Here is an 18,123-nt window from a genome sequence, read left to right on the forward strand (position 1 = left end):
AGAATAGCTCCCCAGTCACTGTCCTGTCACCCAGTTCTGTTTTCTTCATGGCACTTGTCACTAAGGTGACCCCATATATTTATCTGTGTGCTTACTTCAGCAACTTTTGTCTTCCCACTAGAATATAAGGTTCCATGAGAGTGAGGACTTTGTCTTTTTTTTTTTTTTTTTAATCTGTCACCCAGGCTGGAATGCAGTGGTGCAATCTTGGCTCACTGCAACCTCTCCCTCCTGGGTTCAAGTGATTCCTTTGCCTCAGCCTCCTGAGTAGCTGGGACTACACGCAGGTGCCACCACACCCGGCTAATTTTTGTAATTTTAGTAGAGGCAGGGTTTTGCCATGTTGGCCAGGCTGGTCTCAAACTCATGACCTGAAGTGATCCACCCACCTCGGCCTCCAAAAGTGCTGGGATTATAGGCGTGAGCCACCGTGCCAGGCCAGGACTTTGTCTTTTGGTGTTCACTCTATCCCCAGGTCTAGACCACTGCCTGGCACATAACAGGTACTCCCTACATTTTTGTTGAGTGAATAAATGATTTTGTCCTCCCCGGTAAAGACAAAAAAGGAGGCTAAATTGCAGTTGATATGACTTAGCCAGATATACACATACAAACACTTCCTACGCTAAAGGATTGGGATCCTGAAAAAGGCTATCATAATAAACTAAGGAACCATTTTACAACTAAATTGTTAAAACGATAGCACCCAGTGCTGGTAACACTGTGAGTATCTTTATTGTTGGATACAAACTCTTTGAAGCGCAATAAGGTGTGAAGTGTCAAAAGCTGTAAAAATGTTCACTCTTTAGACTTGGCATTCCCACTCCTGAGAATTTAAGGAAATAATTCAAGAGTAGCAAAGAGTTTTTGCATAAAGGTGCTTATTGTTTTATTATTGGAAAAAAAAAAAACTAGAACGAGTTAGCTGTCTGACAGTTGGTGTACACGGCCTGTAACCATGATCATTATGAAAACTCACTGGAGCCACACGGGAAAAAGATTATGATAAATGAAAGAAGTCACATGAAAACTAGAATATATATTGTGGTTCCAAGTAAGAAAACCACTTACAAACAAGGACAAGAAGAGAGCAAGGAATCATGGAAATATTTATTATGTGTGTTGGAGACGGCAGGCTGCCTCTTGAATTTAGTCCTTTCCTTTTCCTGGACAGACAGCTTGGCCAGACATTTAGGAGACCTTGCAAGTAGGGGGAGCCACAGGACTGGGTTCAACTCAACAGAAAGCGACCAGAGGCAATGCAACACTTCCCGTCTGGCCCATAAAATCCTACCATATGGCCAGGAGTGGTGGCTTATGCCTGTAATCCCAGCGCTTTGGGAGGCCGAGGTGGGTGGATCACCTGAGGTCAGGAGTTCGAGACCAACCTGACCAACAAGATGAAACCCCATTTCTACTAAAAATACAAAAATTAGCCGGGCGTGGTGGCAGGTGCCTGTAGTCCCAGCTACTCGGTAGGCTGAGACAGGAGAATTGCTTGAACCTGGGAAGCAGAGGTTGCATCGAGCCGAGATCGTGCCACTGCACTCCAGCCTGGCAACAGAGTGAGACTCCATCCCAAAAAAAAAAAAAAAAAAAAAATCCTATCACATGTGCTCCACCAAGCTCTGTCTCCAAGGTGGCCTTGGACGCCACATGGGGAAGGTGGCAGAGACTCTAGGAGCCTGAGCAGGGACCCAAATGACTATGAAAAATGCAGACCTACCCATCCTTATTCACCTGGGACCACCCTGAACTATATCATAAGAAATAAGCCCCTATTGTACATACATGCACCATTCGAGTTGGGTCTATTTGTTACAGCAGTTTAGCCAACCCTTATCCACGTATACAGTGGCAACAGTGGCTGAGATGACATGTTGCACAGATATGAGAGTCAGAAAGACCTGAGTTCAAGTCCGAGTGATGACATTTACTATCTGTGTGACCTTGAGAAGCTGCCTAACTACTCTCAGACCGTTTCCTCATCAGTTTGTTTTGAGAGTCAAATGAGAAAATTACTATAAAGCCCTTAGCTCTGCATATAAGATGGGGAAGGGACAGTCAATGAATTCAAGTTTCCTGAAGCCCAGTTGCATCCCTGCCCTGCCCTGGGCTCTGAGAGACAGTTGCTGAAGCTAGTATTAAAGTGAAATAAATATGGCCTGAGTGGGACGTCATAATTCTATAGTTGAGTCCTTGTGGACAAACTGCAACCTAGCTTGATAGGTAGACAAGATTGAAAACCTAACTTAGGAGTATTCGCCTGTAACAGTAGCTGAGTCTTGGCCAATCCCAGAGGCCATAGTTCAACCACTCATACACTGCTGAGTGTTCAAACTGTACTCAAATAAGGCAAACGCCAACTTGTAATAATCCAGCCATTCTGTACTTCACTTCTGATTTCTGTACGTCATTTCCCTTCTTTTGTCCATAAATCTTCTTCCACCACGTGGCTGTGCTGGCGTCTCTGTGAATCTGCTGTGATTCCGGGATCTGCCCAGTTCGTGAATCGTTCATTGCTCAATTAAACTACTTTAAAATTAATTCAGCTGAGATTTTCTTTTATCACTAATTCGAGCTGGTTTTCTAATGTTTGCAAATGCGAGGGCTGACTAATATAACACTGCTCCAAATATTAACGTCTTTCTCCCAACCCATCACCCAGGCAGAAGTGGCCCAGCCTGGGCAACCCTAGGAGGAGGCTAGCTCTCCTCTAGGAAGGCTTAGGATGGAGCCAGTGGGCAGCAACTGGCTCACTGTCCCCTGCAACTTAAATCAGAACCGGGTCCAGAAACCAAGTTGACCCCCAACCAGTCTTTCCCAAAATATGGCTCTATGCCCATCTCTGGCCAGGCTGGGCTGTTTTCCTGGACAGAGAAGTCTCAGACAAGCAGGCAGTGGTTAGTGGGCTGTGCCCAGGCTGAGAACATTTCCCAGAGCAGATGGCATCTCTGGCAGTCCCTTAAAGCCAGCAGAGGCCAAGTCATGTCCAAGAGGCCAAAAGGCCCAATATGGTGGAGACACTCTACAGTCCCCATGAATAAGGGATCCTGATGCCTTCCCTATGTACCAGGTAGTCACTGCCTGAGGGGCCCAGAGCAGCAGGAGGGCAGAGCCAGCCTGGGCAGGGGCACTGGGCCGGAAGTGGGGCTCACATCCTCAGCACACACACATACACAAATGCACGTGCACACAGATAATTGCATTCACACATCACATACACATGTACATTCCTTACAAACTCAACTTCTGCTAATAGCACAACAAACAATGCGGCCACAGTGTGGCATGGAGGAAACCCTGGAGTCTGATCTCATTTTTTTTTACATGTGTCAGGGGATAAAGATATTTGATAAAAATCCCTGAGTCACATCCCCACCAGGTCCCTGCCTACCTGTAGACCCCATCAAGCCAGCTCCATTGCCCCTCAGATACCTCCTCACCAGGTCCCCAGGGATTGACCTCAGTCCTGCAAATGCAGAAATACCTCTATCTGTAACAGCTGAGACTGGTGGCCTTCCACCAGCTTTCCTGGAGGCAGAGCTGCAGACAGGGACTTGGGTGGATGTGGGGTTTTTTTGTTTTTTGTTTTTTTTGAAAGGGGCTTTCAGGAGAAGGGAGGTGAGGACTACAGGATGCAGAAGGGGACAGAGCAGAGTGAGAACGTGGTCCCTTAAAGTCCCACCTTGACTTATCCCACGAGCAGCAGAGAGCACACCACAGGATCGTCCCCACCGTGGGGCAGGGACCAGCCATTCATGTTGCTGTATCAGTTAATCACTGGGCCATTACTGGACATGGCATCCCATCCCAGGCAACGTGGCTCCCATCTGAGGGTGATTCTCTAGAGGACAGCTGTGAGCTCTCAGCAGGTGAGGCTCCAAAAGCAGCTATGCCAGTCTAGACCTCAGGGGAAGGGGGAATTCATCTCTAGGCAGGGATGATTTTCAAAACATTGAACTCTTGACATGCGGGAGCACCAACCAATCAGAACAGACACTGTGACCAAACAGGCACAGCCACACCAGTGGATACCAGTGGAATGTCCACGCTGCCTCTGCGAAGGGACAGTCCGATGAGCCAAGCCCTAGACCAGCTGTTCTGGGAGCACTGCATCATTGCACTGAATTCTCACAACTGCCCCATAATGCTGGGACCATCCCCGTTTTCCTGCCCAACAGCCTCAGTCTCATAGACACTAGGCAGCTCTCCCAGGGTCACACGGTCCCATCAATAACGGGTAGAACTCGCACTCCGATCTGTCTGGTTCCAAAGCTGCTAAAAATTTTCCACTTGGCCTCATTAGCTTGACGAAGATTAAAAAAAGAAGGCAAGTCCTTCTTTCCAAGAGATACTAAGGTCCCTCGGCGACGCTAGATCATGATTTTATCATGTTCAGAGGGGAATGAAAGGGACAGAAAACAAGCGATGTGTGATCTCCTGTCATGTCAAGAGACACTGTTTTCAAAGAAACGTACATTTCACAGAATCAATATGCTGTGGGGCCTCAGAAAGCTGAGGCAGACACACGGCCCCGACCCGTGCACGTGGAGCCCTGTTACAAGAGACGGCAGAAATGAAACTGAATCACCTGGAGCAAGTACATCGTAAATGTTCAATATTAATGACCCACCTCAGCCCCAAAGAAGAGAGCACTGGGCTTTGTCCAGCTGTGTGCTCTGTTGTTAAAAGACCAACTTGTGGCCAGGCACGATGGCTCACACCTGTAATCCCAGCACTTTGGGAGGCCAAAGCAGGTGGATCACCTGCGGTCAGGAGTTCGAGACCAGCCTGGCCAACATAGTGAAACTCCGTCTCTACTAAAAATACAAAAATTTGCTGGATGTGGTGGCTGGCGCCTGTAATCCCAGCTGCTCGGGAGGTTGAGGCAGGAGAATTGCTTGAACCCAGGAGGCGGAAGTTGCAGTGAGCCAAGATCACGCCATTGCATTCCAGCCTGGGCGACAAGAGCGAAACTCCATCTCAAAAACAAACAAACAAACAACAACAAGAAACAACTTGTGCCTTAATGGGCATTCCTTTCCCTTCTTGCTAAGGGATGAGTTGATGGCAGAACTTGTGGCCACTGTCCTGGAGGTTAACAAGCTTTTTCTGTAAAGTGCTAGATAATAAATATTTTGTGGGCCACACGATCTCTGGTGCAACTACTCAACCCTGCCATTGTCATGCAAATGTAGCCATAGATGATAATAAATGAATGGGTGTGACTGTGTTCCAATAAAACTTTATTTATAAAACAGACAGCTGGCCAGAGTTGGGCAATGGGCAGTAGTTTGCCCCCCGCCCCCGCCCGTCCTATTCCTTGGCTTTTTCAGGTACACCAAGGAGTGCAATCTGGATGTTGGGCTATTTTATGGCCACTGGGCATAACCTTAACCTGGGCCTTTTGTCTGTGAACCTAGGTCATTGGCTACAGTGAAGGTCGGGCAACCAAGATTTAGACAGCTCAATACACATTCATGCCCACAAAACGAACCAGGAAAAAGATGTGCTAAGTTCAGCATATGACACTGTTGATACTCAACTGTCTTTTTTTAAAAAAATAAATGTTTAAGTAAACTTTTTTAGAACAGTTTTAGAAAAATGGTGAAAGCAGTACAGAGAGTTTCCACATACCCCACAGTTTGATGCATCATGAACTAAAGTCCATACTTTTTTTTGCGGGGCGGAGGGGAGGCGGGGCAGTGTCTTGCTCTGTCACCCAGGCCAGAGTGTGGTGGTGTGATCATAGTTCACGGTAGCCTCAACCCTCGACTTCCCCAGGCTCAAGCCATCCTCCATCTCAGCCTCCCAAGTAGCTGGAAATACAGGTGCATGCCACCATCCCCAGACAATTTGTTTTTGTTTGTTTGTTTATTTTTTGAGACAGGGTCTCACTCTCATTGTCCATGCTGGCATACAGTGGCATGATCATGGCTCACTCGCAGCCTTGACTTCCCGGGCTCAAGTGATCCTCCCATCTCAGCCTCCTGAGTAGCTAGGACTACAGGTGCACACCACCAAGCCTGGCTAATTTATTGTATTTTTTTGTAGAGATGGAGTTTCGCCATGTCGCCCAGGCTGGTCTTGAACTCCTGGGCTCAAGCTATCCGCCGGCCTCGGCCTCCCAAAGTGCTAGGGTTACAGGTGCGAGCCACCGTGCCCAGTCACCTAAAGTCCATAGTTGATTCCGATTGCCTTAGTCTTTGCTTAATGTCCGTTTTCTGTTCCAGGGTACCACATGGAGCATTTTGAGCAGTGCTGGTCAGGTATTTTGTAGAATGTTCCTTAGCTGGGATTTGGCAGATGATTTCCCATCCTCAGTCTTGGCTTGTGTGTGCTTTGAGGAGGAGGACCACAGAGCTTAAGAAGCATCTCAGCACTCTCTATCAGGCACGCATTCTCTCAAGATGACTTGCCACTATTGATGTTGACTTTGATCACCTGGCTGAGGTAGTGTCTGTGTGTTCTCCACTGTAAAGTTACTCTCTCCTCTTTTTTCACACTGTACTCTTTGGAAGAGAGTCACTATGCACAGCCCACATGTAGGATGTGGGGAGTCTGCTCCACCTCCTTGAGGATGGAATAGCTATATAAATTACCCAGGGCCGGGCACGGTGGCTCACACCTGTAATCCCAGTAGTTGAATGGGAGGCCAAGGAGGGTGATCACTTGAGGTCAGGAGTTTGAGACCAGCCTGGTCAACATGGTGAAACCCCATCTCTACTAAAAATACAAAAAAATTAGCCAAGCATGGCGGCACGCACCTGTGATCCCAGCTACTCGGGAGGCTGAGGCACGAGAATCACTTGAACCCTGGAGGTAGAGGTTACAGTAAGCCGAGACCACATCACTGCACTCCAACCTGGGCAACAGAGCAAAACCCTGTGTAAAAAAAAAAAAAAAAAAAATTAAATTTAAATAAATAAATAAATAATCTGGAATTCTTCTGCCTGGGAGACTTGTCTCTTCTCTCTTATTTATCTGATCATTTATATCAGTATGGAATCATGGGTATTTATTTCATTCTTTGAATTCTAATCCAATACTACTTTTTCGGGGCTCAAATTGTTCTGGCTTTGAACCCCGGGAGCTTTTCCATTGGCTCCTGTGTCCCTCTGAGATGCCCCATCACTGCAACAGTTTCATTTTCTTTCATTTAGCGCCTCCTCACCCTGTGACCCTACAAAATGCTTCAGGTTCTTCTTATCTGTTTCCTCCCTCGGTCCTAGGATCGATATTTGTTGAAGAAGCCTGGTTCCTTTTATTGGAGAATGGTATTTATTGGAGAAGAGAGACCTGGGCACCAAAGGTTTGTTGCTACTGGGGTATCCTTGCCTCTAGGCTCTCTTTGCTGACAGCCAGGATTAGTAACATGTGTGTTACTAATCTGCGTATATGCACATATCTATAAATATTTCTGTATGTAGCCATCTGTATCTATATTGAGCTAAACATGTGTTCATACTGATGCCTGCCACTCTAATCCACTGCCACATGGATCACTCTAGCCTTGCCTCCTTTGCCCACCTGTAAACCTCCCGCCCCCCACCCCATCTATTACTTAATGAGTTTCAGTAAGCATGTGAGGTGGTTGGTTATGGAAACCATTTTCGACCTATATATAAGATGGCAGTTTCATCTGATTTCTCCTAAATAGAAGACGAGTGTGAAATGGTAATATGGTGTCCATAGGAGTCATATGGATGGACCATGGCCAACCATATTATTAAGGAACATTCATGCATTCATCCATCCATCCATCCATCCATCCATCCATCCATCCATCCATCCATTCAGTCATTCACCAGTGAATGAGTAAAGCATTAGGTATTCACCACACCATCCTCTCCTGGACTTCCCCCTACCTCACTGGCCACTTCCTCTCTGTCTCTTGGGCAGGGCCCTCCCTGCCCATCCTCTGAAGGTTGCACTGTCCCAAGGCTTGGCCCCCAGCCCTCTCCTTTTCTCAGTCTTCATAAGGATACCTATTATTCAATCCCGTGGCCTCATCTGTCATCCAAAAACACTCCAGCTCACCACATCTCATCTCCAGCTGTGATTTCTCACCCAGGCTGCAGACTCGGGCGTCTGATAAGCATCTCAAACCCATGATGGCCAAAACAGAAGTCTCAATTTCCCTACACATCTCAGTGGTTCAGCCAGAAACAAAGGATTCACTTATCATTGATTCTTCCCTTCTCTCACCTCCTGTATTAAATACATCAGCAAGACCTTTCTGCTCTATCTCTGAACTATAGCCCCAAGCTCACCACTTCCTGCCACTTTCCATTACCCTAATCCAAGCCATTGCTGTCTTTTTCCTAAACCAACGCAACATCCTCTTTGCTTCTCGCCCTAAATTCATTCTTGCTTCCCAATAATCCAATTTCCTCAAAATTTAAAGAAGCAAGTGTTTAAAAACATACATCAGATCACTCCCCTTTCCCTACTTAAACCCTCCAATGCCTTCCATTGCAATTAGAATAAAATCTAAACTCCTTTCCAGGGCCTCCACATGACCCAGTCCCTGCCATCTTTCTCATCTGTCCCTCTCAATCACTTGACTCTGGCCACCCTGGCCTCTTTGCGATTCCTGAAACTCACGGAGCTCATTTCCTCCTGGGGGCCTTTGCAATTATGGTCCCTCTGCCTGGGCAGCTCTTCTCCCAGATCTTTGCATAACTGGCCCTTCCCCTCCTCAGGTCTCAGCTCAAATGCTGCCTCCTCAGAGAGACCTTCCATGACACCAATCATCCTCTGTCACATTGCCTTGTTCCACTTCTTTTTTTCGTAACACCTGGCACTATCCAATAACTTCTAATGTGTGTGTTTACCGTTCCTCCTCCTTCAGGACTGTGCTCCTGAGAGCTGAGGCCCGGTCTCTCTCACACCACTAAACCCCCAGTATGCCAAGCAGCACCCAGCACAGGGGAGACACTCAGTTAATATTTGTTGAATGAATTAATGATGCCCCCCCCAAAAACTAAACTTTACAAAGCACCCAGTAGACAAGAGGTTAGAGAACATTTTCTAGGCCAGGCGCAGTGGCTCACGGCTGTAATCCCAGCACTTTGGGAGGCTGAGGCGAGCAAATCATCTGAGGTCAGGGTTTGAGACCAGCCTGGCCAACATGGTGAAGCCCTGTTTCTACTAAAAATGCAGATGGCAGGCACCTATAATCCCAGCTACTTGGGAGGCTGAGGCATGATAATCATTTGAACCCAAGAGGCGGAGGTTGCAGTGAGCTAAGATCACACCACTGCACTCCAGCCTGGGTGACAGAGAAAGACCCCATCTCAAAAACAACAACAACAACAACAAAATGTTTTCTGTAAAGACCCAGATAGTAAGTATTTTAGGCTTTTTAGGCTACCTGGTCTTTGCCACAACTACTTACATCTGGCACTGCCAGGCAAAAGCAGCCATAATCTACAAATGAATGGACAGGGCTGTGTGCTCATAACACTTTATTTATAAAACAAAAACAGTGGGCCGTAGTTTGCTAACCCCTGCACTAGCCCAGTCCAAGTCTTGAACATCATCTGTGTAATTAGTTCACAGTGAGGAGTTCTCTACTGTCATAATTACTCATTCCGTGAATGCATGCCACTCAGGTGAGGCGTTCCTGAAACTCTGAGAGGCAAGAAGCAAAATGTTCTTTCTCCATACCCAGGCCCACTCCAGTCCGTGAAAAGAAAGCAAGAGAGGCAGGCTGCAAGTTTGATCACTGAGCGGCTGCTAGCCACCTCTCCCCCTCAGCTCCAAGAGCAGAAACAGGATGAAAATGCAGCAGCTGTCGGCTTCTGTCCTCTTGCCAGCTGCCTCTCTTGCAAGACTAGACAGGGAGGGGCAGCCGCCAGTCTCCGGAGGTACAGACTGTGCACAGAATTGAGGATCACTTGTTCCAGTGCATTCATCTTATCTTACAAAATCTTCAAATTCCAAGAAGCACACTTAAGAAGGGCTGCTGTTTCATTCACACGGTGAAATATTGCGCGTCTGAAAGAATATATAGATGGGTGGCATCTTAAACAACCCCAGGATCACCGACGTTTAAATTTCACCCCTTCTACTGCTGTAAGGTGCAGCAGAAGGAGAGTAATTTAAACGTCTGTGATCCTGGCTGGGCGTGATGACTCTTGCCTGTAATCCCAACACTTAGGGAGGCCAAGGTGGGAGGATTGCTTGAGCTCAGGAGTTCAAGACCAGCCTGGGCAACCTAGTGAGAGCTCATCTCTACAAAGATAAAAAAAAAAAAATTAGCCAGGCTTGGTGGTGCACTCCTGTAGTCCCAGCTACTCAGCAGGCTGAGGCAGGATGATCCCTTGACTCTGGGAGATCAAGGCTGCAGTAAGCTGTGATGGTGCCACTGTACTCCAGCCTGGAGAACAGAGCAAGACCCCATCTAAAAAAAAAAAAAAAAAAAAGCTCACATTCCAGCCAAGATTCCACCATTGTATCATCAAGCATAAACACCTGCCCCCACTGAAAAAGTACAGAGGAAGACAGTCATATCATACCTTCCCTGACCTCAGCAAGTTCCAGGGCAGGAAGAGTCTCGCCACCCCAGCATACAGTAGGCCCACTGGAAAATGAGTGTCTCCCTTCTCTAGGCATTTCATGGTCATGGTCATAAAGTCAGGATCATTTTTCTAATGAAAGAGAAAGCCAAAAATGGAGGGTGATTTTTTTTTTTTTTTTTTTTTTTTTTTTAGTCTCTGTTGCCAGGCCAGAGTGCAATGGTGCGATCTCGGCTCACTGCAACCTCCACCTCCCTGGTTCAAGTGATTCTCCTGCCTCAGCCTACAGAGTAGCTGGGACTACAGGCACCTGCCACCACTTCTAGCTAATTTTTGTATATTTAGTAGAGACGGGGTTTCACCATGTTGGCCAGGATGGTCTCTATCTCTTGACCTCATGATCTGCCCGTCTCAATCTCCCGAAGTGCTGGGATTACAGGCGTGAGCCACCACACCAAGCCTGGAGGGTGATTTTGACCAGGCCTTCTCAACAAGTTTTGGAAGGAAGTGGAGCTGACTTCTCTTCTGTTGCTTTTGCCCACCCAGGACCACTTATTCCTCTGGGTAATACAGCACCTCAGGCACAGGGGCCGCCTGTCACATGAGCATGGGCGTGGCTCATGTGTGGCCAGGCCTCAGTGATTCTGCAAAGGTTGCCTGTAAGTCCTCCCCCCACCCCAGGACTGGCATGTGATGTGGTGGGATGGAAGCTGCCCTTCTGCTGGGTCTGCAGATGGGGGCAATGACATTGCCTGACATTGCTGGATGATGTCAGAAGCAGAACCCATAGGCAAAAGCCAGCTTTCCAACACTCCACTCTCAGTTTCCTGCCATCTCCACTTCTGTGGATGTGTGCCTGGCATCTGCCTCTGCCCCTGCCTCTGAGAGCAGTGACTGAGCAAACAGTCCTGGACCTGGTTGAAAGGATGGGCCTGTCTGTTTCTACCAGAGTGGTCTTTCAGAAAGCTGATTCCTGAAAGAGTTGGCATCAAGGGAAGCAGAGCCCGGGAGGTGGAAATTGAGTCTGGGTCCCGCTATGCATAAAGCCAGACTCCTGGATTTCTCCGTTACTTAACCAGAGGAATGCCCCATTTTGCTCAAGCTAGTTGGAGTTGGATTTCTGTTACTTGAAACCAAAATAGCCTTAACTAATACACAACTAGAAATGCATCCATGGTCACTGCCCATTCATGTGACAGACATTTATTGAGCACTCTTCCAGTTACCTAATGTTGCATAAGTTACCCCAAAACTTAGAGGCTTAATACAGTCATATAACTTATTCACAGATCCTGTGGGTCAAGAATTTGGGAAGACACTGTAGATCGAACTTTGTTCTCTGCTTTCTCTTTCTTGAAAAGAGAGGACATAGCTTGAAGTCATTACTGATTTGGGACTGTGTGTAAGGTATATCCGTGCTTCATTGTCACTGTGTTTTTAAGTTTTCTAAAATTAAAACAGCTCATTTTCGGGGGACATAAAGAACCTGGGAAGAGCTCAGCTGGGCAGCACTGACCTGGGATCTCTTGAGTGGTGGAAATCGGATGTCAGCTGGAGCTGCACTCATCAGAAGGCTTGACCGGGGCTGGGAAATTCGCTTCCAAGCTGGCTCACTGACATGGTGGCAAGCTGTACAGGCTGGGGGCCAGGGGCCTCACCCATCCCCATGAGACTGCCTGAGCACCCTCACGCAAGGCAGTTGGCTTCCCAAGAGCCAAAGTGCAATGCCTGTTATGACCTAGCCAGAGAAGTCACACATCATCACTCACTTCCGCCACTTCCCACTGGTCGCACAGAGCCAGCCTGATTCAGTGTGAGAGAGGACCACACACAAAGGCAGTGTGGATCCCTGGGGGCCATCCTGAGGCTGTCTGTGTACCACAAACACCCCCCACATGCCAGGGACTGGACACACAGCCCTTGACCCCCACTGAACATCAGCCTAAACAGAAGGCAACCAAGCAAACCTTATCCCCCAAACTCTTTCCAACTCCTCCCTTCAGGTGGCCCCAGCTTTTAAGTAAAGGGAATCGTGCCTAATAATTATTCCTATTAAAGAACTAGATCTCAGGGTTTGGTCATGCAGCTGTTTGGTTACAGAAACAACGCTGATGAAATAATCAAAGGTCCTCCACCATTCTCACCCCCAGCCATGACCCCACCCACTGCACACAGTGCTCCACGTCACTGTGCCTTTCCTAACTTTACTACAGCTTATGCCTGCCTCTCCTGTACAACATCCACGTGACATCCATCTCTAAACCTCTGAGTCATCACTAGACAAGCTGGCATGTGACTACATCATCTCATTTCATACATCAAGGGCAGGAAAACATGGTGGTTAAGAACTCTTGGACCTGGGTTCAAACCCCTGCTCTGCCACTTGACAGCTGCAAGATTGTTCAGCCTCAGTTTCTTTCTCTGAAAAATGGGGCTGGAAGCATACCTGCTTCATGAACTCATGAAGTGTCCACATGCATGCAAGGGCACGGCACAGCGCCTGGTACACAGTAGCTCAAGAAAGGCTGGTTGTGCCTGCTGGTGTGCTTGATCCAGAGAGGCAATCATTCATTTGTTTTTTCCTTATTTCCTGAATCTTTGTCTCTCACATTTAGGCCATGAGAGTTAAGCAGAAGGACTGCCTCTTCCTCCAGCCATCTGACCAGCACACACATGCACAAACACACACACGTTCTCATGCTACCTTCGGCCCTTCCCATCTCCTGTAACCCCAGAAAAGAAGACCGAGGTGAAGCCGTTGCCTTAGAATGGCACTGCCCTGGCCAGGTGTGGTGACTCATGCCTACAATCTCAGCACTTTGAGAGGTTGAGGCAGAAGGATCACTTTAGGCCAAGAGTTCAAGACCAGCATGGTAACATAGCCGAGACCCTGTCTCTACAGAAAAATCAAATCAAATAAAAAGTTTTTAATTAAAAAAGAATGGCACTGCCCTAAAGCTCCTGAGGTGTCCTCATCAAGGATTTATGGTTGTTTTTATGGCTACTTTAATAGGCAGAAATGTGCACAGAGTTCCCCAAGAATCCGCCACCTTAGACCTTTTTTTTTTTTTAATTCCTCAGCAAACAAGTCTGTCTCATATGACTTTTGTCCCATTCCAAGTCTAATAACAGGCCGGGTGCGGTGGCTCACGCCTGTAATCCCAGCACTTTGGGAGGCCAAGGTTAGTGAATCATCTGAGGTAAGGAGTTCAAGACCAGCCTGGATAACATGGTGAAACTCCGTATCTACTAAAAATACAAAAAATTAGCCGAGCGTGGTGTTGGGCACCTGTAATCCCAGCTACTCGGGAGGCTGAGGCAGGAAATCGCTTGAAATCGGGAGGCAGAGGTTGCAGTGAGCCGAGATCACGCCACTGCACTCCAGCCTGGGCCACAAGAGTGAAACTCTGTCTCAAAAAAAAAAAAATCTAGTAACATTAATGTTTACTTCTCACAAGAGGATTATGATCTCACAATCACAATCTGTCCTGAGATTGCCAGAAAAATGATGAACAGAAAATTACACACAACCGAACAGGCCCAACTTTCAAATGGACTGAGAATGACCCACACAAGTTCCACCAAGGCCAAGGGTGACCTGCAGCCAGTGACGGGGAAAGACTGCCACTTACTGGCAGCCTCCGGAACTGGATGGAGTGTATTGACACTTAATTGTATCTTTCGCAAGCTCTTAACCTTTACACCCTGTCAATAAAAACTCCATTAACATTTAAAAGAGATGTTTCTGGGTGTCCACTTGGAATAAGAGTTGGAAAACACTCCAAGAAATGGATTCTGTATTAATATCACATCTGTCCCAGATCTCCAACACTGTTCACTTTCCTTCCACGGTGCCGACACCAAGCTAGCTGGTAGGTGGGAACAGGGCAGCTCTGCGGTTGGCCCCCAAGAGCCAGGGAGTCCCCCAAGCTGACCCCCTGGGGTGGCACTGGCACCTAACAAGAACTTCCGCCTTGTTTTCTCTCTCTCCGTTCTTTGTCCTTTCGGAGTCTGCTCACGCATCACATCCAGAAATTTCCCTAAGCTCTCTGGTGGGATGAGAACCCTGCTCTGTGCTCCTGTGGCCCTCCACGTTCCTCCACCTGGTGGCCCTCGGCTCACTGCATCACCCCTGTCTACTTACTGACTTGCCTTCTACCCAGTGATGGGCCATGTGCTGTGAGGGCACGAGCTGTGTGCCCATCTATTCGTTCCTGTGTGCATGCGTTCATTCATTCCTTACTGAATGCCCACCACGTGCCAAGCATTGGGGTATGAAGAACGAGGCAGACGGAGCCTCCCTGGCCTCTTCCAGCTCGCTGTAGAGTATTGTCTACCCTACTCGTCCTCACATACCTATGCCTGTCCTGTGTGGCACTCAACAAATGTTGGATGGATGGATGTGTCCCCTCCTTCAATATCACTTAATTAACTTAATGACTTCCTGCGAGGATTAAGTTCATGCTGTTAAAATGCTGTGACTTCCTCTGGATCTCTGATGCAAGCCAGCAACCTTTCAGCCTCACCTGGCCAACAGAGGCATTTTGTTTGGCGAAAGTGTGTAGTTTTTTTTTAAAAAAAAAAAAAAAAAAAAAAAACACTGCATTTGTGGCTAACGTTTAAAATTGGGAACATTTCACATAAATCTTTGTTTTTCTGGCTTCTCTAGAAAAATGAATACACATTTCTGCACAGCAGGGGTGAGCCAGAGCTGAGTACCTAAGCTTCCCTTAGACATGGTGGGCACACTTCAATTTGCCACAACCCCCACTATCTCCGATTTCTCTATCACTGAGGCCAAAAGCTGCTGGGGATCATGTCAGCTGAGCTGGTGTTTTTCCTGCCCCAGCCAGCTTCACTCAGGACTCTGACTTGCTCTACGTGTGGCTCAACTGAAGACCCCCGGGGCTTACGCGCATGTCATCCAAGAAATACGTCTATGATGAGCTACAACACAAATGAATGGGCCATTTTATTGATTTTTACGTCCTAATAGTGGATACAGGTTGCTGTGGTTTCCAGCAGGGATCTCAGATGCAAAGGGAAGTGAAGAAAACAGATGAATCCCTAGGGTACCTCACCATGGAACCAAACACCATGTCAACTGGAACTCTTCTTGCAAACGAAGGCTGAAGATCAAGAATGACATTCTCACACCACAGCACAGCTTAAATACTTCTTTGACAAAAATATAAATTATATTTGACTCAGAAAATAAATTCTGTTCAGCAGAGTGACAGGAGGGTCCATTCATTGCATTGCACGAGGGGCTCTACTGAGGGATGAGGATGGGTGCAGGATGCCACAGTGACAAGGGACATGGGGTGCGGGGCCAGCAGCACAGGCTGAAGTCAGCTGACGCATGCTTTTGGCTTTTATCCCACAGGCGGGTGGTGGCCAGACCCCTGGCTGTGGCCTGTCCCAAGTGAGACTCCTCCTCTTCCTCCTCACGTCCGCCTTGTCTTCTGTTTCTTGGCTTGTCTCTTTGCATCTTCTGGGCCGCTATTGTCAGAGGCTGCCTGGCCGAGCGCGCGGACTCCCTGTAGCCGGCTCGTCAACTGCAGCAGCAAAGGAATGAGCTGGAAAAGAGAGAAAGTGTGAGAAAGAGGGGTACAGAGAGGAGGCTTCCGCCAGATGAACAGCGGAGCCTCACTTCTCAACACACCTTCTTCAGACATGATCAGCAGCTGCCACGTACTAGTGGGTGGGTTTCAGTTCAAACGAGGCAGGCCTCTGTACTAGTGAGTTCCCAGGGATGGGCTGGCCTCTGGAGGTGTTCCAGGTTTAAGGATTAGGAGATGTTACGGAAGTTTACAGCCTTGAAAGGAGACCTAAGTCTGCACTTGAGGCCTTCACGGGCCGTCCCGAACCTGAAATGTGATTTCTGTGACCCTGCACATCCCTTTGCTATCACTCCTGCAGCTGTGAGGACTCGCTCTCCCTGACATGCCCTCCGTCTCCTGAAGCCTCTGGCTTTCCTACCTTGTCATGGTTGTAACCGGCAAGCAGAACCAGCAGCGTCAATGGCAGGGCAATGTAGGATCCTTGTGCGATGTCCTGTTCAGGCAGCTTCCTCTGCAAACACCAAGAGCCCCGTCACTCCTCACCAAGGCCACATGCTTGTCCATCATCCACAATGCCATAGCCACCACCCACCCAGCCTTCCAAAGTGGCTACCCGAGGACACCCATGGGGCCTCATGATCCAAATTCTTTCTATCCAAAGCAAGGAACCAAAGAGATTTGGATATATTTTTCCATGAATCCTCTTCTGCCCAAATCTTCACTATTTGCTTCTGAAACTCAGGGACAAAGAGATTCCAATGACAAGGTATTCCTCAGCCTCTGGATGCCCCTTCCAACGGAGGAAATGAAGAGATGCAGCTATCAGGGAGTCTTGGTGGTTGACAAGCAATTGGGTCTCAGTTTGTTGAGTCCCAGCAACATGGAAGTTCTTAGTCCCACAAGCACGTATCAAGAACCTACAGTTCTAGACCCAGGGCACACAGTGATGGGCAGCTATTCCCAGCCACTACAGTCTAGTGAGGAAGCAAAGCAGGCACTGCTACTAGCATCCCTGTGGTCATTCTCCCTTTCTCCCAATAGAACCCCCAACTTTTATCTGGGCCAATGACAATATAGACCACCTTTCCCAGCCTCCCCTGCAGCAGGCACAACCCTGGAACTAAATTCTGGCCAATGGTACAGGAACAGAAGCGGTAAGTGCCACACCCTGGCTGGACCCTAGGGAAGTGGTGTGCCCTCCCTTTTGCTGGGCGGACAGCATTTGGCCAATTGCCCCATTTTGGAGAAAAGCAACGCACTGGAACAGCACAATGAAACAGAAGGCCTGGGTCCCCTCACACCTTGGAGCTACCAGACTATCACTGCACTAGTCACTCCTGGACACTTGACATGAGACAGACATTTCCATCTTGCTAAAGCCCCTGAAATGCTGGGTTCTAATGCATCAAGTGAACCTATATCCCATTAGCCCACTCTACTCTCATAAAGGCAACAAATAAATGAAAGGAGAACTTCCCAATAATGATAAAAACAAGTTAATGAGCCAGAGCACCGTTCTCAGTGTAGGGTACTGGGACTCCTCTCTCAGAGGTTCCCGAGGCCACAGCTATTTTCATACAATAGTAAGATGTGATGTGCCTTTTCCGCCCTCATTCGTTCACAAGCGCACAGTGGACTTTTCCAGAGGCTACGTATTCTGATGTCATCACGCCTATAACTAATGGAATGTGTGGCTTGTGGGTTCTTGTGTTTTCAACATCTCAGTTTTAATTACTAATATGATAAATATACACAGAGATAATCCATGCAAACTCAAACTCTTTAAAATCCTCAATAATTTTTAACAGTATAAAGGGGTCCTGCAACAAACACATCCGAGAACTGCTGGGCTAGAGAGTGACTGTGGGGGCCACTGTACCTGGGATGCCCTTTCATAAATGAAAGAATAAGGGCAGGAACAGATTTCCATCTCCAACTGCCTACTGCTATATTTTTGGACATCTCTTAGATCCCAACCCATTTTTCCACTGAAGTAAACACTTACTTAAAAGTTTAATTCAGGCCAGGCATGG

At 47.7% G+C, this 18,123-nt stretch overlaps 1 protein-coding gene across 7 annotated transcripts in view; it reads right to left on the reverse strand.

Annotated features, from left to right (window-relative positions):
• Positions 1-15,469: 15,469 nt before the first annotated feature.
• Positions 15,470-18,123, reverse strand: part of LOC129468182 (BOS complex subunit NOMO1) — a 61,472-nt gene continuing 58,818 nt past the window's right edge. For 6 of the 7 annotated variants that reach the window (XM_063623725.1, XM_055253386.2, XM_055253385.2 and 3 more), the window contains 2 exons: positions 16,509-16,601; positions 15,470-16,105 (listed from right to left, as the gene is read on the reverse strand). In XM_063623725.1, the coding sequence (XP_063479795.1) occupies positions 15,974-16,105; positions 16,509-16,601 (225 nt within the window). In that variant the 3' untranslated portion in view covers positions 15,470-15,973. The remainder of the gene's footprint in view (positions 16,106-16,508; positions 16,602-18,123) is intronic. The other variant, XM_055253384.2, reaches the window with a different exon arrangement.

The sequence above is a fragment of the Symphalangus syndactylus genome, chromosome 18, assembly GCF_028878055.3.
Source record: "Symphalangus syndactylus isolate Jambi chromosome 18, NHGRI_mSymSyn1-v2.1_pri, whole genome shotgun sequence".
Classification (NCBI taxonomy): Eukaryota; Metazoa; Chordata; class Mammalia; order Primates; family Hylobatidae; genus Symphalangus; species Symphalangus syndactylus.